This window comes from Caretta caretta, chromosome 9 (genome assembly GCF_965140235.1).
Source record: "Caretta caretta isolate rCarCar2 chromosome 9, rCarCar1.hap1, whole genome shotgun sequence".
NCBI classification, from domain to species: domain Eukaryota; kingdom Metazoa; phylum Chordata; order Testudines; family Cheloniidae; genus Caretta; species Caretta caretta.
In genome coordinates this window covers 11,891,223-11,914,819 of record NC_134214.1, presented here as the reverse complement: position 1 = coordinate 11,914,819, position 23,597 = coordinate 11,891,223, and the positions used below count along the sequence as shown (strand labels likewise).

The window sequence follows — 23,597 nt, the reverse complement described above, 5'->3', positions numbered from 1 at the left end:
CAAGCATTGATTATGGATTCATCCAGTTTTTTCATGTCCACCTTCCTTACACCACCACAAAGTTGAAGCCAGCTCAGTGAAGTCAGGCAGAAATATACACACATTTTGTACTTCTTAATCTCTTTTTGAGATACAACAGGAATACACTGTGTCAAAGCAAGCACTTACACAGGAAAAACAGACACTTGTACAAAACATGTCTAAAGACAACTAATCTGCAGAAGAAAACATACTCTGGCATTTTTCCTTTTCTGTGTGTGAAGGCCTTCTTTTAATGAAGGGCTATAATTATCACTGGTTACTTTGTAAAATCACAACTCTTATTAACACTTCTTTCAAATACAGAAGGCTTGATTAATTGATTAAGACTTAGGCTGTGTTTACACTACGCACCTTTTAGTGACACAGCTGTGCTGCTACAGCCGTGCCACTAAAAGGCGCACAGTGTAGCTGCTGTTTGTCGGCAGGAGAGAGCTCTCCCGCCGACAACTTCCACCCCTAACGAGCAGCGGTAGCTTTGTCAGCAGGAGAGCGCTCCTGCTGACAAAGTGCTGTTCACACTGGCACTTTTCGTCAGCAAAACTTTTGTAGTTCAGGGTGATTTTTTTTTTCCAGACCTCTGAACTACAAAACTTTTGTCGTTCAGGTTCCAGTTTAGACAAAGCTTTACTGTAAAACGCCCTGGAACGTTGAGCCAATTGGTCGTAATATTTAGCCAGTAGAATGACTCCTTTTGCAGGGAGAAGAACGATTTCTTTTACAGAGTAATGTCCAATGGATGTTTCCATTGTCACTCTCCAGAATGGAGAAATATTGAGTGTTTTATGTGTTCTAACGTTTACACCTCTTAAAACTTGACTTTTTTTCATAATTGTTCCTAATAGTGTCCCTTATACTATAGTGTTAGTTTGGACAAGACAAGCCAGTCTGCTTTATCTCTAAGTGCTCAAATAATGTACTTGCAACAGTTGCAGCATTAAGATGCTTTAGAAGTCTTAATGAATCTAATGCTCAAAATTAGTCCGTAATAGCTCTGGGCTGCTCCCTCCACACGGGAGATATTGAGAGGAAACACTTATCTAATTCAGACTTCCTTTCAGAGAGAATTGTCTTTCTCCATGCAGAGGCTTTTCAAAGTCAGCTTTTCTACAAATGTCAAGGTATTGATAAAGATTGGTGCTAAAATTAGTTTATACTTTTCTCCCTAGAATGGATGGAAAGCCTGAACTACGTCAGCTCAATCTATTTAGCTAGTTTTCCTAACTTCCATTTTTCCTGAGACTAGTAGTCCTGTAGTGCAGGGTATCATAAATTAGAATTATGGATCCATAAAACACAGATACCTGCACAGTGTAAGAACTTGTTCTTTATAATAAGTGGGAAGTTCTGTGCCAGTATTTATAACCATGGTGAATGCCTTAATTGATTGATCATGTGTGCCTTGGTCCAAGCAGCTGAGGATCTTCTTTGCCAACTGCTGAAAGAGGGAATCAAGTTCAGACTGAATTCACTTTTGCTCCTGGTGTGCAATCAATAGACTGTGCACAACATCAAGAAGCATCTAGCAGTGTTGAGAGAAGATGGAAGCAATGAAGGTTTGGCATGATAGTCTGAGGGTAACTGTGATCATGGGTGGAAAGGCCTGTCATGTCTATGATGAATTTAATCTAATGTTGGCATGTCAAAACACTGAAGTTTCTGATGCTTTTTGAAAGCAATTCACCTTCACCTTGCTACAAGAATGAGGCCAGCTACTCCAAAGATGAAAATGAACTAAAGACTGAGGACATGAAGCTTCAGGCACAAGGAGAGCAACAATAAGTAGTGGATAAATGTTGGTTATCAAACAGATGATTGGAGATGAGGAGCCTTCTTTGTAAGGTATTAAACAGCACTGTTTGTTCTTCTGAAAATTATTACATAGGCTTTTATGGTGAGGTAAATCAGCATTTAACTTAAAGCCTATACAGTTGTTAGTGTATTTGTGATTTTTGGTTGTCATTAAATAATGTTAAGTTTGCAAAGCACTAACCCCACTCTTGACCACAAACTTTTTTATAACCGATTTCTATTTGTGCCACTGTTGCTGAATGTGGAAATTCCCTGATGCTGAAATAGTCAGGGGAGGATGAAAATATGATTTTAAAATCTGCTTTGCCTGATCATTAAATTGTTATAATGCAAAACACACAACCCTATATCTGATCTACAAACTGTTTCTATAAGCAAATTGTCAGTTCGGTTGGGAACCTCAAAGCCAGGTGCCACAACTGTAGTCCTCATGAAAGCGTGAATGGTTGCTAGCAAGGTTGGAAGTTTCTCTCTGAATCTGTCAAGCTTTTAAATGAGATACTAAAAAAAAATACTTAAACTGAGTAATAGGTTTCACTGACATCTATGCATGGCCCAGGCGCTAATAAAACTAATCAGTGTATTGAGGAAGTTCCCATTAATAGGGTAGTCAAAAACAAATTCTTAAAATGGTTGATCTCTCTTGTATTTCATCTTTTTGCAGTCACTTGCTGTCACCTTAATAAAATCTCTTCCAGTTTTGCCACCAAATAGGAAATGCTCTTCCATTCTATTTGTACCAAGAGAACATACCAACCTTTTCCACTGAATGAGAGTATCAATCAAATAATCACAGCTATTGGATAGGCCTTTGGCTTCCTCATAAATTAATTCTGGAGCTCAGAGGGGGCATATGTTCAAGTGAAATATCTGCTAGAGCTCTGATGCCACTTGTAATGGCATAGTTACAAAGATTAGTGTGTAATGTTTGAGTACATATTGGTATAAAAGTAATATTTAGAATTGAGGTGTTACGCATATTTGTACTGGTCAAAGAACCCAGTGATACATGTTCGCAAATGCCTAAAACTAAGCTCCTAGGGAAATTTGTTTTTAAGAGAATAGATTTGGCTTTCTTAAAATAGTTCCACTTCAGTGTTTCAAAAAACAAAACAACTCTAAATGAAAAGTCATAGCTTGCATAGAAGTTTAGTTTGTCTTGTGATGCAGCTTCTTCTTAGCCTATGTGCAATGTGCCTCAGGTGTCACGTGACCAGGATTCATCACTGAATTTGGTCCGCTGGCTGGATCATTAGTTCCCCAGGCCAGATATTGACGGGGAGTGCAACTTGAATGCTGATCTATGCCTCTCTGTGATGCTGCTACTCAGTCCTAATGTAGTAAAATTATCCACCATTTCAATCCATGTTTAACAGAAAAACAAAAATGTTGTTAGAATAAAGTACTGGTGTAGCTATCCTCTCTCATCAAGCCTTTGTCCAGGTAAATCTAGAGGTCGACCTTGGAGCACGTTGACCTACGAAGACAGACAGCATAACTTCCAGCAGGAGACAAGGAAGGATGAAAATGAGAACTAGTGGAAAATGAGATTCTTGTTTTCCTCATGAATGAGCTATGCAAACTATTCCTAACTCTGGAGTCAGAGTAACAGCCGTGTTAGTCTGTATTTGCAAAAAGAAAAGGAGTACTTGTGGCACCTTAGAGACTAACCAATTTATTTGAGCATGAGCTTTCGTGAGCTACAGCTCACTTCATCGGATGCATACCGTGGAAACTGCAGCAGACTTTATATATACACAGAGAATATGAAACAATACCTCCTCCCACCCCACTGTCCTGCTGGTAATAGCTTATCTAAAGTGATCATCAGGTTGGGCCATTTCCAGCACAAATCCAGGTTTTCTCACCCTCCACCCCCCTACACACAAATTCACTCTCCTGCTGGTGATAGCCCATCCAAAGTGACAAGTCTTTACACAATGTGCATGATAATCAAGTTGGGCTATTTCCTGCACAAATCCAGGTTTTCTCACATCCCCCCCACCCCCATACACACACAAACTCACTCTCCTGCTGGTAATAGCTCATCCAAACTGACCACTCTCCAAGTTTAAATCCAAGTTAAACCAGAACATCTGGGGGGGAGGGGGGGGGTAGGAAAAAACAAGAGGAAACAGGCTACCTTGCATAATGACTTAGCCACTCCCAGTCTCTATTTAAGCCTAAATTAATAGTATCCAATTTGCAAATGAATTCCAATTCAGCAGTTTCTCGCTGGAATCTGGATTTGAAGTTTTTTTTGTTGTAAGATAGCGACCTTCATGTCTGTGATTGCGTGACTAGAGAGATTGAAGTGTTCTCCGACTGGTTTATGAATGTTATAATTCTTGACATCTGATTTGTGTCCATTTATTCTTTTACGTAGAGACTGTCCAGTGTGACCAATGTACATGGCAGAGGGGCATTGCTGGCACATGATGGCATATATCACATTGGTGGATGTGCAGGTGAACGAGCCTCTGATAGTGTGGCTGATGTTATTAGGCCCTGTGATGGTGTCCCCTGAATAGATATGTGGGCACAATTGGCAACGGGCTTTGTTGCAAGGATAAGTTCCTGGGTTAGTGGTTCTGTTGTGTGGTATGTGGTTGTTGGTGAGTATTTGCTTCAGGTTGCTGTCTGTAGGCAAGGACTGGCCTGTCTCCCAAGATTTGTGAGAGTGTTGGGTCATCCTTTAGGATAGGTTGTAGATCCTTAATAATGCATTGGAGGGGTTTTAGTTGGGGGCTGAAGGTGACGGCTAGTGGCGTTCTGTTATTTTCTTTGTTAGGCCTGTCCTGTAGTAGGTGACTTCTGGGAACTCTTCTGGCTCTATCAATCTGTTTCTTCACTTCCGCAGGTGGGTATTGTAGTTGTAAGAATGCTTGATAGAAGATGTCAAGAATTATAACGTTCATAAACCAGTCGGAGAACACTTCAATCTCTCTGGTCACGCAATTACAGACATGAAGGTCGCTATCTTACAACAAAAAAACTTCAAATCCAGACTCCAGCGAGAAACTGCTGAATTGGAATTCGTTTGCAAATTGGATACTATTAATTTAGGCTTAAATAGAGACTGGGAGTGGCTAAGTCATTATGTAAGGTAGCCTGTTTCCTCTTGTTTTTTCCTACCCCCCCCCCCCCCCGATGTTCTGGTTTAACTTGGATTTAAACTTGGAGAGTGGTCACTTTGGATGGGCTATCACCAGCAGGAGAGTGAATTTGTGTGGGGGGGGTGGAGGGTGAGAAAACCTGGATTTGTGCTGGAAATGGCCCAACCTGATGATCACTTTAGATAAGCTATTACCAGCAGGACAGTGGGGTGGGAGGAGGTATTGTTTCATATTCTCTGTGTATATATAAAGTCTGCTGCAGTTTCCACGGTATGCATCCGATGAAGTGAGCTGTAGCTCACGAAAGCTCATGCTCAAATAAATTGGTTAGTCTCTAAGGTGCCACAAGTACTCCTTTTCTTTTAACTCTGGAGTGTTTCACTGCTGCTATCTAAAGAAGCTACTGTTAGATAGGAATGCCTTACCAGCAGATACCTGCTTGAATGTATTGTCAAATGATTTGGCACAACTGATTCAGCTCATCTTTCACCACATGTACTTTGCATGCCCTTCTTATACTCTTATCTCATGTATTACTAAAGTGCAACTGAAAGTTGTTAGTGTGGATCTCCTCCATTACACAATCTTAATCTTTCCTCCCTTCCTTGCTGTTCTAGTATGTGCATGTGGGGTTTTTTTAAACAGCTCTCGGTGAGACTTGGTCACAGTGGGAATCTTCCATAAGCAGTATTCCAACTCACTTAAGTCCACAGAACTAGTAGAATTAGATTATCATAGTTTTCTTAGGCACTCTGTGTGTTAAATTTCACCCAGTTGGGAATTGTCAGTGGTTTCTTATATTACCTTTAGTCTTCTATTTTTTTTTTAAAGATTTTTGTAATAAACTGCTGGCAAAGGATGTCCTACATTGAAGCTTCCTTCTGGTTGAAGACTTGTAAAAGTCCCTTAATAGCAATGGTTTCCTACTGAAAGGCATTCTTGATGATTAATTTTTTGTAGTGCCCATATTTTCTGTGAAAAGACAAATTTATGGGGGCAGCATCTTTAATAATAGAGCCCTAATTATTCTTCTGTGGAACATGCTACTAGATTATGTAGCACTGCCTAAGAATTTTATCCATTATGATTGTGAATCATGCCTTCCAGACATGGAAGCTTACATTCACCTAAACCAGTGTAAAGTTGGTATGTAGCTCTAAATGACAATCACCCTTTCCCTGGCTCCCAATTTCTTTTCACTAGGAAGCCTACTGCCACTTGAAATTTGAATGCTACCTGTACTAATCTGAACTTTTGTTGGATACAGTGGAGCATTATGATTTTAAGCTCCTATCCCATATTAAGTTTCTCCTCTTTAAGGTGTGGAAAGAAGATGTACCTGTCCTGCTTACATGCTAAAAGCCCCAACTCCTAAGGCAGAAAACACTACGACCCTTCTTTAGCTAGCTGCCCAGATGTGTAGCTTTTGCTGAAAACTCCTACACTGATAGTTACATGTTATCATAAGAATGGCCACACGGGGTCAGACCAAAGGTCCATTTTGCCTAGTATCCTGTCTTCTGACAGTGACAAATGCCGGGTGCCCTAGAGGGAATGAAAAGAATAGGTAATCATTAAGGCTGTGAGTCTGTCACAGAGGTCATGGAAGGCGTGGATTCTGTGATTTTTCTGGGACCTCCGCGACTTCTGCAGCTTGCAGGTGTGACTGACCCCAGGGCTGCCGGAGCAGCTCGGGCAGCCGTAAGATCAACAGCATCACTGTGCCCCACCCCACACCAGCAGTCCCAGGCTGCCTTCCACCCCATGAGCAGCGGCAGTCCAGGGCTGTCCCCACCCCCCAGAGCACAACTGCAGTCACAACTGCAATTTGACAGGTGTGGGCAGCATTAAACTGAACAACATATAAAATACTTTTCAGTGACTTATTAGTTAGGTTTTTAAAAAAAACAACAACAAAACTTATGATACTGAAGAACGCTAAGGCAGTCTGTGACAGAGGAATGGAATTTAAGTCCTACTTGCTACAGACTTCAGAGGCCTTCATATTAATCAGCACTCTTGTGCAAGTGCCATCTCCAATTTTCCCTTTCAATGGCACATTCTACCATCTTCTGACTCGTTTTGAGGTAATAGCTAAAGCACAGCTTGTTTCTCAGTGCTTGTGTGTGAAGGAAAAGTAGTTCTATTATGCAGGGCCCCTGCTGATCATCTGCTTTGACAGAGCAGAAGTACAATTCAGTTATTTTGGCATATGGGGATGACTCTGACGTTCTGCCCTTTGTATGCAAATCTGACTACTGTCATGACTTCTGCCCAGCCAACAGCCTTTGACACCAGGAAACTGGCTTTGGGTGATCAATACTGTCTGTATTGCAGAATAGCAGCATCACAAGGTGGACATGTTAGGTCTGTAGCTTGACCACAGTTGTTAAATCCCCATTCATGCTCCTTCCATTATCTCTGGGACCCTAATACCAATGACCTCTTCTAATCAGATTTTTTTAAGTGCCAGCTGTTGATTTAACCACACCATCCACATGTTCCAATGAGTAATGCTCTATTTTTAGCCAGTGTCCACAAAGCAGTAGCGCTTGTCCATAGTGATTGCAGTTCACATACGCGTAGGCAATTATTGTAATAATGGGCCAAGCTCTTCACAAAGAAAAGTAGTCTTGTTCATTTACTGTCCCATTTCACAAATGTAAAGTAAAATTGGTTCAAAACTCTGAACTTCATCTGGTCATAGGTCTTGTTTGTATATAGGGGAGTCTCAACGTTTAGATCCTGCTGGTTAAATAGGTAGCTGTATGTGCCATCTATGATAGATAACCTCTGCTGCTTCACTCTCAAGAGCACTCTTCTTTCAAAGTATTGGTATAAATTAGGGTACATGGCTCATCTATAGAAGCATCGACATTGAAAGTAGCATATAGTGTGATTGATGTCCAAACTGCTAAACATCTGTCAGCACGCTATTGGCTATGTTGAAAGCTTCTAAAAATGAGTGCTTCAGCATCTATTACTGAGGCACTACGATGCCCAGGAATGCACATGCGCAAACAAGGTTGTGTGGAGTTGCATGGGATCATACCTCCAGTCTTATGCCAGTAAATAACATTTGTGGACCCACTGAACTCTATTAGGGGTAGCCAGCTAGTCGTCAACTTTTACGAATGGTGTTTGATGCTTCCGGAAAGCAGTGTTGGAGGGGTGTGTGGAAGGTTATTAGCTATAATTGGACTAAAGGGCAGAATATTAACTGCACCTTCCAGTACTGTTCTGTCAAGGTTCTTGTTTTTATACATGGTTGTAAATAAATGTCCCTCTCCACCCCCAAATATTTTAAACAATTTGCATATGTCAATTTAGAAGACAACATCCCCTTATAATGGATCCAGAACCTTGGGGAGCACTCTTCCTATGGGGAAAATACGTTTATCCTATTTAATGTTTGTCTCAAACTTAATTTTATGAAGTGTAGGGCAGGGAGGTAGATAAAGTCCAATTCAAGAAGTCTCAGATATTGGTTAGCTTTTTAGGTTTGGTTATGTAGTGAGAGGGAAGATTTCTCAGGATTTATCATCCATGCAGAGTTAATATAGGCTCTTATGCAGGTGTTGCGCCTTAACCCTCTCTGAGGCTTTGTCTACACTGGCAACTGAATGACCAGTTCAGAGGTATTAAACACACACACACACACACATGAAAGACAAAAGTTTTGTCAAGGAAAAGCACCAGTGTGAACAGCACGTTGTCGGCAGGAGAGCTCTCCTACCGCCGCTCATTGGGGGTGGAAGTTCTTTGTCGGCAGGAGAGCTCTCTCCTGCTGACAAACAGCAGCTATTGCACACCTTTTAGCGGCACACGTACAACTCTCTCGTCTGAGTTTAGTAGTTTTTTCAACCAGGGCTAGCTGGCTTATCTGGGGCTGTAAGCTAACGCCCAAGTGAGGCTTCCATTTAGAATGGTAACTTCTCTACTTTGCAGTGACTTAACTACTGGTAGTCCTCCAATGCCTTCCCACAATTCCTCCTATGTTCCCAGGACAGCCAGTTCACCAGGAAAGAATCAGAGTGGCTCAGCTTACTCAAGAATTTTTCATCTCGTTTGACCTCTTGTGTAGCACAAGCAATAGAATTTCACCCAGTAATCTGTATATCAAGTCCATATCTTCTGGTTAAACTAGAGCATATTTTTTAGCAAGACAACCAGTTTTGATTTTAAGTGATAGAGAATCCACCACAGCTGTTGGTAAATTATTGCAATGGTTAATTACACTTAGGCTTCAGATAAGGTGAAAAATTACCTAGCTTCAACTTCTAGCCATTGGATCATGTTATGCCTTTAATTTATAAAAAGAATCCTTTACTGTCTGAAATCTTCTCCCCCTTTAGGATTCTGTTTAGTTTAGCTCACTGCTTGCCTGTCTCTTCCCTTTTGGGGACTGCTACTCAAAACTCCCTGCCACTGTTCTGATGACCTAGTCACAGGAAGGCTGTTACTTCAGAATATGAATTCCTTGAGGGCCTGGAGATCCCCTCACACTATAGGAACTATTTGACCCTTTGAGTGCAGAACATGTTTTGTAATTTGCTAGAACTGCTTGAGAGCACTTCTGAAAATGCTGGTTAATTCTTGTCATCTTTTGTTTCTGGTTATAGCAAAGGACAGTCCCTCAGCAGAACCTACAGTACCATGAAGAAACTGAAAGCACATAAGAGGAAATAACTGCTTGGTGCTTCAGTTTCTATGGCCCTTCACTTATTGCAGAGCACCCTTGTTGTGAGAGGGTACAAGAAGTCCCACCCTTTCTCTTTCTCCAGTTACAAGTAGTTGGAGATGCAACATATGCACAAATGTCTGCACTTTATTCGTTAGTTCTTGCATTCAGGCTATGTCTTATATTTCTTAATCTTTTTGCATAGTATCTAAGACAGCCTTTGCTATTCATCCACACAACTAAAACTCTTGTCCAGGCTCTGATCTCGTGTCTCTATTACTGCAATATCCTTTTCTCTGGCCTTGACATGTGCAGCCTTGCCCTGCTCACGTCCATTCATGTGCTGCTGTAAAGATGATTTTCTGAACCCATTGATTTGACCGTGATACCACTCATAGACTCCTAGAATATCAGGGTTGGAAGGGACCTCAAGAGGTCATCTAGTCCAACCCCCTGCTCAAAGCTGGACCAGTCCCCAATTTTTGGCCCAGATCCTTAAATGGCCCCCTCAAGGATTGAACTCGCAACCCTGGGTTTAGCAGGCCAATGCTCAAACCACTGAGCTATCCCTCCTCTCCACTCTCATTGCATCCCTCCATAGCCACCGCCTTCTCTATTGCATCAAATATAAGCTGCTTATCTTCATTTCCAAGGCCTTTACAGTCTATCCCCACCCTACCGATCCTCTCAAATTCACTGTCAGCTCGTGTTGCCAGCCTTCATCATCCACTTGTTAAGTTTTTCAAACAAGCACTTATGCTTTCCTCCTGTGCTGCCTCTCATACTTTGGAAGAGCTCCTCATAAACAATCTTAGAGCTACCTTATCATTCTTCGAATCCCTTCTTTAAACTCTCCTCTTTTCTGTGATGCTGACAGGAAAAAAAACTTGACAACTGTTTTTCGCCATTGTGCTGATATCCCTGCCTATAACATTGACCTCTGTCTGTCTGTCTTGTACTCCCATGTTTGTAACCATCTGTTGTCTTTTGTTTTATACTTAGATTGCGAGCTTTTTGGATCAGGGACCTTCTATTTGTACAGAACCTAGCACAATGGGGTTTTGCTCCATGGCAGGGTCTCTGACATGCTACAGTAATACTACCATTAATAAAAATAATCAGGAGACAGATTGCTCTTTATTCAGTGATTACAGTACCTCCCAGTGAAGACTTGTGAGGGTTGTGCACCAGTGGGAGGTCAGTATGTGGGGAAAGCCACAACACTGCTAGTTTAGCTTTGCTACTTTTATTACCCCTTCCCCTTCTCATAGCTTTTCATCCATCTTCTACTATTGCAATTAAGGTTGGGGACTGGATCTTAGTTCTGTCAGTGCCTGGGGCAGCCATTTCATGAGAAGTCACCAAGCTCAGGTTGTGAGGGCTTTAGACTGGGTATGCAGCTACCAATCCTCTGTTTGGTATCTTCATCAATGATTTAGATAATGGCATAAAGAGTACACGGAGGGGATAGGATTAAAATTTAAAATGATCTGGATAAACTGGAGAAATGATCTGAAGTAAACAGGATGAAATTCAATAATGACAAACACAAAGTACTTCACTTAGGAAGGAACAATCAGTTGCACGCATACAAAATGGGAAATAACTGCCTAGGAAGGAGTACTGTGGAAAGGGATCGGGGGTTAGAGTGGATTACTAGCTAACTATGAGTGAACAGTGTAGCACTGTTGCAAAAAAAGCAAACCTCGTTCTAGGATGTATTAGCAGGAGAAGTAGTTCTTCCACTCTACTCTGTGCTGATTGGGCCTTAACTGAATATTATGTCCAGTTCTGAGTGCCACAATTTCAGGAAAGTTGTGGACAAATTGGAGAAAGTCCGGAGAAGAGCAACAAAAATGATTAAAGGTCTAGAAACATGACCTATGAGGGAAGATTGAAAAAATTGTGTTTGTTTAATCTGGAGAAGAGAAGACTGAGAGGCGACATAACAGTTTTCAAGTACATAAAAGGTTGTTAAGAGGAGGAGGGAGAAAAATTGTTTTCCTTAACCTCTGAGGATAGGACAAGAAGGCCATTGCAGCAAGGTTGGACATTAGGAAAAACTTCCTAATTGGCAGTTAAGCACTGGAATAAATTGCCTAGGGAGGGAGATTACACAACATCATTAGAGTTTTTAAGAGCAGGTTAGACAAACGCCTGTCAGGGATGGTCTAGATCATACTTAGTCCAACCTTGAGTGCAGGGGACTGGACTAGATGACCTCTTGAAGTCTCTTCTAATTCTGTGAGTCTCAAGAGCAGGGGCCTGCTGAGAGCTTCTGTCTCTGAACTCCCCATGACACGGAACCCAGCTGTAGTGAGTAGGTAAAAGTGGCAGTAGCTACTAACACTCTGCTGAGGAGAAAGGTCAGCCAGCACTCCCATTCCGTTGCAGCACAAGGAATCGAGGGCTGCACCCCCAAATGTCCTGAGGACACAGGAATTTGACTTTGCAACATAGCTACTCACACCCAGGCTAAGTTAACCTGGATACTGACCACAAAGCTAACCACAATTCATTCGTACCCTCCCAGTGCATACACATGGGACAAAAATTCCTGGGTTAGTGTTTTTCCCCTAACTTAATTTTGGAGTACTCCTGTTTATAGATACTGCGTAAAGGTGCAGAATGGAATAAAATCCACAACACCTATATCTGAACTTTCTTTCTACTGTTTTTTTCTTGCCACTGTGTATGTGTGCCAGCATTTCCTGTTTTGAAAGATTCTGTTTACTGTCTGGGTTCCAAAATCTCAGGAAGAGTAGAGAATTGGAAAGAAATTTAGAAGGAAAAATATAAGCAAACAACTTAATCATAGCCGGAGTTTATATTTTAGTTACATTTTTGGCTACCAATCCAATTAGTTTTATACAAAAGAAACTCAAAAATAAACCCTCATTCCCATCACACTGCCTTACCCTTTCAAAAAGGGCAGAAGATTCCTTTTTTTCTGTATACAAAAATGAAATTAAAGCTCTCTGCTTTATCACTGAGTTCTCTTCTGTGCTCTCTTATTAAATGTTCACGTCACCAATATAAAATTCACTTAGTGTAAAAACTCTGAGACCCATAAGCAGGCAGGAAACCTAACCATTTTATTTTTACATGTGCAAAGGTGGTTGCTATTGTTTCCCCTGCGTTTCTTCAGCACGGCAGGCTTGCCTTAACAGCTTGAAAAAACTCCAGTGTTTGCTCACCCCACTTCACAACATGCTTGTAGATGTAGCAGAACACCTTCAGCCAATGTAGAGCCACATGGAGCAGGGCTCTTGAACTGTGAGTGGGAAACTTTTTCCATATAGAGGCCAGAATTCCTGATTGGAATAATAGGATTTAGCGGATGTATGGAAGTTCAAGGAAGGAAGGCACACTGGCCTTCCGAGGTGTCAAAATGCAATTTTAGTGTTTAACAGTGTGTCACTGATTAAAAACAGAATATGTTGGGTTTTTTTTATCTCCTCTGAAGATGCTACTAGTTGAAAAACACTGCATCACTGTGGAATTCTCCCCCCTTGTATTATGCATGCACACAGCATGGTGGAAAGGAGATCAAAATTGTAAACTAGAAGAAAATGTCCAAGGAAAAAAAGAACAGGCATTCCCACCTTCTCCATGTTCTTACTCCTTAGGGTCCTTTAAGGAAAAGCATGGTTACAGAGGTGGTGGTGGAGGTCATTTAAAATTCCAAGTGCCTCTCTTTCCCAGGATCCTCCTTCTGTCCTTGAAACACTGAGTGCATAGTGACAAAAATTTAAGCGCCTTTAAAACAACAACAACCACCACCCCAAAACACTTGAGCAGGCCACACTGCCCTAGAGCCACAGACTTCCATACCTTACTGTCTGTTTTTTACCTTTTTTCACAGTTTTAGCCTCTGCGTACACTGGGCTTCGAGCAGAATTGAGGAACAGTGTTGACTCTATTTAAGCATGTCTTCAGCTTATCTGACTTGTATTGTGCTTTGACAGCCAGGCTGCATATGGATTGGCAAAAAAGGGACTTGTAATTGTCCATTGTTGCAGCTCTACCACTGGTATCAATATTGGAAGGCTTGGCGGTTTGTGTTTAGTCCTGCTCTGAGCAGTGTTCAAATAAAAACAAAACAAGACTACACAGTGGCAAAAACAGTTAAGCCCTGCTACAGGGCTATTTTTGTGGCCAGGCCCCTCTGAAGAAAAAGCTTTACAAAAATGCTGTTAGAATTTGTAATATGAATTTTAGAACATGGTTCTATAATATCCTAATCACAAAATGGGTTTAAATGCAGATATTTAATTTTGGACAGTATCTTACACTGGGTCTGATGCCAGTGCTGATGCCAGTGCAGTGATAATCGTTATAATATTCACTTAAGATTTCATCCTGGAGAAAGAGCTCTCTAAAGCCGTGTCTAAATTACAAAATTTACCCATCACTGGTAGTGGGTGCGGCTAAACGAGTGCTGAGATCGCTGTTTCAGAAACTTATTTAAACATATTGGTTCAACTACAGCAATTGTCAGCAATGGGTACATTTTGTAGTGTAGACAAGGGGGCATTTTGTAAAACAAACAAAAACCTTAGCGATACAAGGTTTCAAAAAGGGCTATATTCCTCCTAATCCTTTCCTTTTACTATGCTGTTTGCAGCCATACAAGAATTCGTGTGAAAACTGTATTTGCATAATTTGTTAAATGGATGAAATAAGATAGAAAAATACAAAGACACGAGGAAGCTCTACATACAGTGCAGCAAAAAATAATTTTATCAGCAATGTTATAGCAGAGGACAATTTCAAGTCTTTGTATTAGATGCTTGGTCTGTATCTGTACTCTAGAAAAATGCCTGAAGGCAGGCCAGAAGAACAAAGGAGTATCACTGAAAATATCTAGACTGAAGGCAGTTTTACTGTCACTACGCAGCAGATTTGGACAGCAGAAAAAGCAAACCCACTGACAACCCTGCCAACTCTCCTTGTGCTGGGTTTTGGAGTGACTGATGTGCCTTAAGAGGGAAAAAAACATTTGTTCTCTAGTCCATGGAGTCTGAAATTTCTAGGCTGACATATTGGCACCAGTGGATAAAAGTTTTACATTCTGAAGAGAGAGAGAGATTAATGTTTTTCCCCTGGGAAAGTGACTCCTGTTCCTCCCAGAATTTTGCTTTTGGGGAATCGATTGAAGTCATAACAGTCTTACGTTGGAAAAATTCAGTTGGTGTTGAGATTGGGATAATGAGAAATAAAGTCAATATGGTGGTCTAAACCTGAACAGTGTAAACGTTTTTGGAGTTTGTTTCATGTGGGGCGTGAGGGGTCAGTCAGTTATGAATCTAGGAGGTTTTTAGTGTGGATTGTGGAGTGAATTTCTAACTGGGAAGACTAATCAAATCTGTACAAAAGTCATAGTGGAATACATATAAAACAGAATAATTGTTACAGGAAACTGTTATATCCTGTCTGTCAAAGCAATTTAATGAGATTTTTCTTGCAATAAGAGAAGCTAACTGACTTTGAATATTTGGAAATAAAATGTATCATGTTTATTGAATGGCTCATTCAGTTGTAAGGGTAAGCTAATGGTAGTGAAATGAGTGATTACAGTTTATGCATTGAATTGCAGAGGATTAGGAAACTTTACTTTTCAATGATGTTGCAGATTTATTCAGTTTGATTTATAATTATTAAGGTGTATACATTAAAATACTGTTTGTTTAAATTAGTTGTTCAATACATCAACAGTTAATGTATGGAGCTGCTTTGTCTTTCCTGGTTAGTTCCTACTGCTTGCTTGCTTTTGCAAGAGAGAAAATCCTAAAGGAAGGATGTTAGCTGAACTTTTGTGCCTACAAGGTAGTATGCTAGTCAGTGAATAATAGTGAACATTGCAGGACTTCACCGTTGCAAAGCCTGCACAGGAGTGGAGTTTTTTTGCACTGATGACAAGCGACCCTCAGGATAAAGGAAGGCTGAGCGGGAGGATGCAGTTCTCCCCTCTCCCTCCCCCAAAGCTGGTCATTGGGTCTTCATACTGCTTTTGGGGAGACACTAATATATTGATTCTAGATGCAAGTTTAGCTCCTGCCAATAAAGCATCCGCTACTCTGATAACATCCAGAGTTGGAAAAATTCCAGTTAATATAACTGCTAACAGTAATTATATTCCTTGATTACCAACACTACAACTTTATACTACAGATCATGCAGACAAGAGAATTTTCATTAGTAATCTTGATGTAGGGTGGGTTGCATCTGTGGATCTGCTGCATCTGCAAAAGGAAATACGCCATTGAGAACAAGCATGCTCCTCCCTCGGGCAGATTCATGAAAGAGCATGTTTATCTTTGGGATTAAGGCTGTATCCATTCTTTAGAATCATTTGGTTTTAGTGGCACAGTCAAAATACGGATTAATAGATAGTGGTCTCTGGTGCAGCTGCCCCAGAGCTGCAAACCCCTGGGAACTGGTCCAAGGATTCAGATTCTCAACTCCATAACTGAGAGCCCTGGTTTGAGCTGGAGTTCTCAGGACTTCTAGGGTCCCTGCTGCAGATCTGAGAGCCAAACTACGGCTGGAGCCAGGGCACCTGGGTCTTTCAGGCTTCTGCCTAGAAGTCCTTAAGTGGCGTGGCTGCTCCAGAGCCCCAGCAGGAGCCTGGGCTCTGAGTTTTAGGCACCCTGCTCTGTGGCAGGGAGGATGGTAGCACTGCAGCGTAGTGGAGATCCTAGCAGTAAGAGCCCCAGCAGGTTCTGTACCATGGTGCTATGGATCCTGGAACACAGGCCTCTTGGTATGTTTCCATTGGCAAAAGTTAGGTCAAATCTGTAATAGGTTCACCAAAATATCTTTCTTCAAATCAGTATTTTCTGATGAAACAATGTTTAGTTGGACAACATTTGTCTAGCTCCACTATTGATCTTTTTCCCCATTGCTTGTTTAAATGTTCTATGGCAATCAGGTAGCCGTTATATTATCTGCATTTTATGTTTTGGCAGAGATTCCTGCAAGTTTCAGAAAGTTGTTATAGCTTCTTCTGATCAGATGATGACCGTTCAAGTGGGTTGCTACAGGAATTCTCACTTTCAGGAAAGAAGTGGTTGAGGAAGAAATAACATTAAACTTTGTAAAGGCCTCAGATGAATGTTCATGACAAAAGTGTGCCCAGTAGTCTTGGCTAATTGTACACAGCAATTTGACTAAAGCCAGGCAAAAAACTGATTTTTCTATTGGCTGACAATTCTGAAAAGTTAAAAAAAAAAAAAAAAAATGTTCTGGTCTGATGAAATGTTTCATTTTAGATGTTTGTTTACTGTTTATAAGAAGACTGAAGTACATTTCTAAATGAAAGGTTCAGAATAAAAAAAATCAAATATCTAAATGAAATGTTTAGGCTGGTGGGAGGTTAGGTCTCTCCCCTTCCCCCCCCCCCCCCAAAAAAAACCCCCCTCCCCCAATAAAAACAATTCAGCAAAATTGACAGGAATTAACAAAATGTTTTGGTGTTGCCAAATCTGCAAATTCTCCACAAAAAAAAGTTTCAACTGAAAAATTTCATCCAGCGCTGCTTATAATGAAACGTTCTATTGCATGGAAATTCAGTTAAGGTAGCCAAACTACCTCAATTCTGCCCTCATTGCAATGGCATGAGAAAATGAGACTACCTTATCTATCCAGAACAGGGTTAGTCTTGTACAGTAGAACCTTAGAGTTATGAAAGCCTCGGGAATGGAGGTTTTCATAACGCTGAACAAAACGCTATGATTTTTCTTTCAAAAGTTTACAACTGAACAGTGACTTAATACAGTTTTGAAACTTTACTATGCAGAAGAAAAATGCTTTTAACCATCTTAATTTAAATGAAACAAGCACAGAAAGCTTCCTTACCTTGTCAAATCTTTTTTTAAACTTTCTCTTTTTACTTTTTTAGTAGTTTACATTTAACACAATACTGTATTGTATATGCTTTTTTGTCTCTGCTGCTGCCCGATTACGTGCTTCCAGTTCCAAATGAGGTATGTGGTTGACCAGTCAGTTTGTAACTCTGAGGTTCTACTGTGTGACAGCAAAAGCTAGAACGCTTCGCTCTTTATCTTGGGCCTTCTTTATGGTCATTTCTCGTTCACCGGAAAGAGGATGATACAGATGACTGATTTAGACAAATATTGTGTGTCTTCGGACAGCATAGCTCTTAGTACTGGAAAAATGCATGTACCAAACCAAATAGGAAAGTGGTCTACGAAGCTTTTTTTTTTTTAACTACTCAATATGTAGAGGAATGAAGATAAAAGTTAAATATGTTACATGCATACTCAAACTACTTTAATAATTTTGGGCACAATCTAAAATATAGGTGTGCATTATCAATAATTGCAACAGGTGGTTAGTGGGGTTGAGAAAGGAGAATCAATAACACGGTGGTTCAGGAAGATGCTGTAACCAGCCCAGAGAGTTGGTAGTTTGATCAGTGAGGGGCCTGTGAGTTTGGTCTTGCTGGCTACTTGTGGTGGTTCAGAATTCTGGTGGTCTGGAGGGGTGATTAACCATGATTTGGAAGTGCTCATCGCTGCCCCTAATTGTGTCTATGTAATATCTATTCCAAAATAATTTGTTACAGTAATATTCCTTGAGCTGTTTTAAGAACAGAATTGATTCCCTTTATTCCAGGCAGCCTTCCAGTTTTCTCAAAACAAGACAAAAACACAATCTGCTAATTATACTTCGAAAATGTAAACCGAAATTCTTTTACTCTCCAAATACAAACCACGATGGTATCCTTACACGCACAAGTGGAGTGAATGTGCACATAGGATTAATGTGCGCACGGTTTCTAGCCCCTACTCTGTCAGAAGAAAAATAAGCTGCTGTTTTAGTGTGATTGTTCTAAAATGGTGACTTGCCCATTGGCCTACTTGCAGCCCACACTCTCTTTTAGAAAACAAACACATTGACGATTTTAAGATTTGTACTTCATAAACATAATTTTATTTTGAAAAATTATTTTGGGTCTGCTAAGACTTGATGAATTGTTTGATATTGTAATCTAAAATTAAATAGTTTTTAAAAAATGCCTACACTTTTCAGCAGCCTAATGTTACAGAACTAGGCCACAGTCTGCACTACAAAAATTAACATGCTTAAACATGGGGGTTAGGATGATTTGGACACAGCCATGTTTATCACTTGTTTTGCATATGTGGACAGAAAACATGTTCTGAACAGGACACCCAAATTTTAACACTGGTAGATATCTAGGTTTGTAACATGGTTCCCCTATATCTCTCTCCTGACCATACTGGTAATATATAAATTTAAAAAAAAAAAACCCACACCACACAACACTTTTTTAGTAATATGATTTAACTATAAGTATGCTAGACAACCATAATTTTGGTAGTGTAGACTGGAGTCTTGTTCTTGTCTTGGTTGACTCGGAACAAAAACAGTATAGGGGAAAATATTGCCAGCCTGTCATCTCTTCATGACAAACTCTTTCAAAAACGATTGGCTTGTATACTAATATACTTGTATATTAATAAGTACAACTACTTTTTTTTTGGCTTGACACTTTCCTCATGATATATTTTTCCACCATCCTTTTGGGACATCAGAATTTCTTCATCATTATCTCTTGTCATAAGAGACTGAAATATATTCTATTAAAATGGCTTTTGTCATTGAAGAATGGGAGAGGGGGAGACATGGATATAATAAATGCAGTGATGATGTGTATGTAAAAAATAAAATATATAGAAAATAAACTAGAAATATGAGGAAACTTGATTTCTGCATATGATTTATAGAAAATTGCAAGATCAGGCTTGTTTAAATAGATTTATACTAATTCTGTGTTAATAAATGGATTTGTTAACATAGTAATACAAACAATGGTGGGTTATTTTCCTTGCCTCATTTAGTTTTGTTTTAATAATGGGTAGAATGGGGATGCTAATGTAAACAATAAAGAAAGCAATAGATGCTATATAGTCAGTAAAGGACTGACTGAGTCATTGAGTCTCTCTCTCCACCAAACACCAGTTTTGATATCTTTGGCAAGTTATTTAACCTTGTGCACCTTATTTCCCCATGTGTAAAATGGGGATTCTTACCTACTTTAGACCTTTGAAATACTCCCATTAAAGGATTATATAATTTCAGAGTTTCACTCCTACTCTTTTGTAATTAACACCATATGCAGAAGATGGTTTTCATTTAAATCTCAAATTAAACTCTTATTTATGATCTAGTTGAGCAGTCAATAGGTGTGAGTGTATGTACGTAGAACTTAAAATATCCAAATCTACATTGCCTTCCTCTGGGTCAAATAGAGACATTTCTTTAACTTCTGCAGAATCTAAGCTTTCATTTAAAAAACAAACAAAAAACCTAGCCTTTATGGTGACAAAGAACCTTCTAATCACGAATAAAGTATAAATCAATGTAGCATTTTACTAAAACTGTAATGGAGAGTTCCGTTGCCTATGTTGCTATTTGTAGAATTTCCAAAGCTGCAGCAGAGAAGGCTGATCACAATCTGACTGCAGTGGACTCCAGAATTTTGTGGACTGCAGTGAAACTGAAAAGAATTGTCACTTTCATTCTGCTGCTCCTTGAGAAAACTGAACAGTGGCTGAAGTAGATCTTGACCTATTCAACATAAAAAAAGAGGGCAGAGTAGTGGAAATGTGCTCCTTATAGCAGCTGGAAAGCTGAGAAAGATATAGGAAAGCAGAAACTTCCTAACCAACCCTCATAGCAGACAGGAGGCTTTGGGTTGGAAGGGAAGAGGTCTGAGTAGAAAGAGAATATATCTTCTCCCTTCTGGCAACCATAGGAAATTTTGTGGTGGAGGAGTTATCAGACATATATTAGCCAAAGACTGACATCAAGCAGAATGGAGGGAGGGCACCCTGACAGGCATCCCAGCTCATTACTTTCAGAACATTTGGGATGGGGACAATTGACTTAATTGAGTGTTGCATGTGGACATTGAAGATCCTATCTTTCATATTGGTCTTTCTCTAGCAGAGGACAAAACCTAGCTTTTAGCTGTTAGGTAGAAGAACTTCAAAGCCTTGTCTGTCAGTGATTGGAGATGGATAGATGCATATGTGGGTTGGCAGGACACTAATGAGAATATGGGAAATGTTTTAGTAGCAATGTACTGTAGAGATTCAGTGGGTAGACCTGAAAGTGATTATTTAGCACAGTTGCATACCTTCCAAGTTACTATTTTTAATACAAATTGAAACTGTAAAGCATAGTCATCTGTGACGTTCATATGTAAGTTAAAAATAGGTTAATGTTTTAATTATTGGCGGTAATGTAGTGGGGAATGAAGAGAATTATTTAAATGTGTTTCAAACATAAGTATGTAAATCATTTTTAATGGAAAAAAATTAATCCACTTTATTTTTATTTTTTGCAAATCACTAAATGCATATTGTTTAAAAGTTCGCAACAAGGATGAATAACATCTGTGTTGCTATTAATTGTACCATTTGAGGGATTTAATTCGTATTAAAAATGTGGCTTTTCCCCAGAACTTCCTTTGACATCAGACTTTGGGTTGTCTCTCCTACACCCTCCTTGGTAAAATGCAATAATTTGTATGTCCTGCCCCTATTTAATGTCATAAGTGCTCAGATACTGTGTCAGTTGGGGTTATAGAAGAGTCTCTAAATAAAGCTGCTCTCAATTCTAATTTGTGAGGTTTATATTTTTTCATTCTAATATGTTTTAATGTTTTACATTTATTTAGGTCTCTCCTGTAGGAATCTGTGCTTAAACCTGTTTCTGTTGTAAGTTTACCAAAAGATTAAGAAAATGCCTCCAAGACCATCATCTGGTGAACTATGGGGCATCCATTTGATGCCACCAAGGATCCTTGTAGAGTGTCTTCTACCTAATGGAATGATAGTGACTCTAGAATGCCTCCGTGAGGCCACACTATTGACTATCAAGCATGAACTCTTCAAAGAAGCAAGAAAATACCCTCTTTATCAGCTCCTTCAAGATGAATCTTCTTACATTTTCGTAAGTGTTACACAAGAAGCAGAAAGAGAAGAATTTTTTGATGAAACACGGAGACTTTGCGACCTGCGGCTCTTTCAGCCTTTTTTAAAAGTCATTGAACCAGTAGGCAACAGAGAAGAAAAGATTCTTAATCGGGAAATTGGTAAGATGTTCTGTGTTTTAAAGTTTCCTGATTTACCTAGTTAGTAAACTTAATCATCTTGTCCTCTTCAAAATACTAAAAGAGGTGTTAAAATGGGAATGTGATTCTTATCAATTGTAATTTGCTGCCACCTTGCAAAACTGCAGCAGTCTGGCAGAGTTTTAAGGGTGGTCTTATGAGCTATATAGTGTAGACCTTGATCACAGTAAAACCAGCACTCTTTTATTGTGTTGTGCAAATAAAAAGTTGGGATTTTAACTGCTGCAATTCTAATTTTGGAGCGTGAGTAGGTTTTCACGAGCAGTGGAGGGGGAGAGTTTTTTTTTTTTTAAGCAAAATGTCAGTGGAAAGTGGTTGTTTTTTAAATATTTTGAAAGTGTTGGTGGGGTTTTTGGGGGTTTTGTTTTGTTTTGCCTTTATCCAGTCTCCCAGAAATGGTTGTGGAATATTATTTATTACTAATTTTAAAACAGTAGGAATTCTGTCCTCTTAAAATGCGTAAAATATTGTACAAATTGGTTCTAAATCCTGAAGTCATTCCTATTGTTGATTGTCTTGATTGTTTCAGGGAGTAGAATGTAGGGAGGTAGGGAGTTTTTGGTGTAGCCATGTCAAAATATAAAACTGATATTTCCTACTGTGGGGTAGAGAAGGGGCTTGAAAAATCCACTTAACTATGGTGAATGTGAAGTTGAGTCATCAACTTTTGCAGTCTCAAAACTTTTGTTTAAAAGGAAAAGTATGTAGTCATTTATGCTAGAAGATAAATTTCCAGCCATGAACAAAGTATAAGTCAGTATCTTTCTAAGTCTGTAAACAGATAGGCAAAAGGAAAGATATTGCATCTGGTTTATATGCAGTTTTTGTACTGGTATAACTACTTTTGTTAGGGATGTTTATTTTTTTAAAGTGAAATAGTTATATCAATACGATCCCTAGTATGGACACAATTATAAATGTACTTTGTACAAGTATGGTTTCTTCACCTTCCTGTATGGGTATAAGCCATACCAATGTAGCTGTGACACACTTGTGGGATTGTACAGTTTTCTCTCTCTCAATATAGTGAAAGCTGTACAGCTTTTGTGTGTAGACACAGATTTAGTTGCTTTGGAAAATTCAACCCTGGTTCCTTTCAGTTGCTTTCCATGGTAATTTTGCCATATAGTCCCAAGTGTGAGGAATGACATCCTTGTGCTGAATGCCAAGGAAGAGCATACTGTAACTGGATACGCCTTGTGTTTAATTTATTACCTTACAGCCAGAAACAATTTGAGATCTTCAATGAAACAGTAATGATTGAAGAGCTAATGGATGTTAGGGATTGTACCTTGTATTTTGGAATAGGTAAAACGGTACAGCTTTTGTGTGTAAACAAGCCTGCAGGCTACTTAAAGCCTTCCCAATCTGCAGCAGAGTAATAGGGAATCCTGTAAGCAACAGTGAAGTTGACCAAGAATCTGGTCAATTTCACTTTGTTGCTTATGACCTTTTCTAGGTGGCAGCACAGAGCTAGGCACTGGAGGTATACACTAGGGAGGAGGACCCCAAATGGAGGCTGGGAAAGGGTTGATCAGTGCAGACAACTGCTATTATTACAGCAGTTAGGAGAATCAGGGTGCAGTGCAAAGAGAGAGTGCCTCCATCCAGTGTGTTTGGGGAATACACGTTTTAGGCGGTTGATAGCTGATGGTTACAAAAGATGGAGGCCCTGGGTGTAGAGTCTGTGGACAGCACCCTGTTAGGAATCCAGAACCTTCCTCTTCATCCTAAAACGAGTCTGGAGGGGAAAATAAAT

At 39.8% G+C, this 23,597-nt stretch overlaps 1 protein-coding gene across 2 annotated transcripts in view; it reads left to right on the top strand.

The window, feature by feature from the left end:
- Nucleotides 1-23,597, top strand: part of PIK3CA (phosphatidylinositol-4,5-bisphosphate 3-kinase catalytic subunit alpha) — a 79,035-nt gene that overhangs the window by 6,276 nt on the left and 49,162 nt on the right. Inside the window, exons 2-3 of one of the 2 annotated variants that reach the window (XM_048862984.2) lie at nucleotides 1,455-1,881; nucleotides 21,383-21,799. In XM_048862984.2, coding sequence (XP_048718941.1) covers nucleotides 21,448-21,799 — 352 coding nt within the window. In that variant the 5' untranslated portion in view covers nucleotides 1,455-1,881; nucleotides 21,383-21,447. The remainder of the gene's footprint in view (nucleotides 1-1,454; nucleotides 1,882-21,382; nucleotides 21,800-23,597) is intronic. The other variant, XM_048862985.2, reaches the window with a different exon arrangement.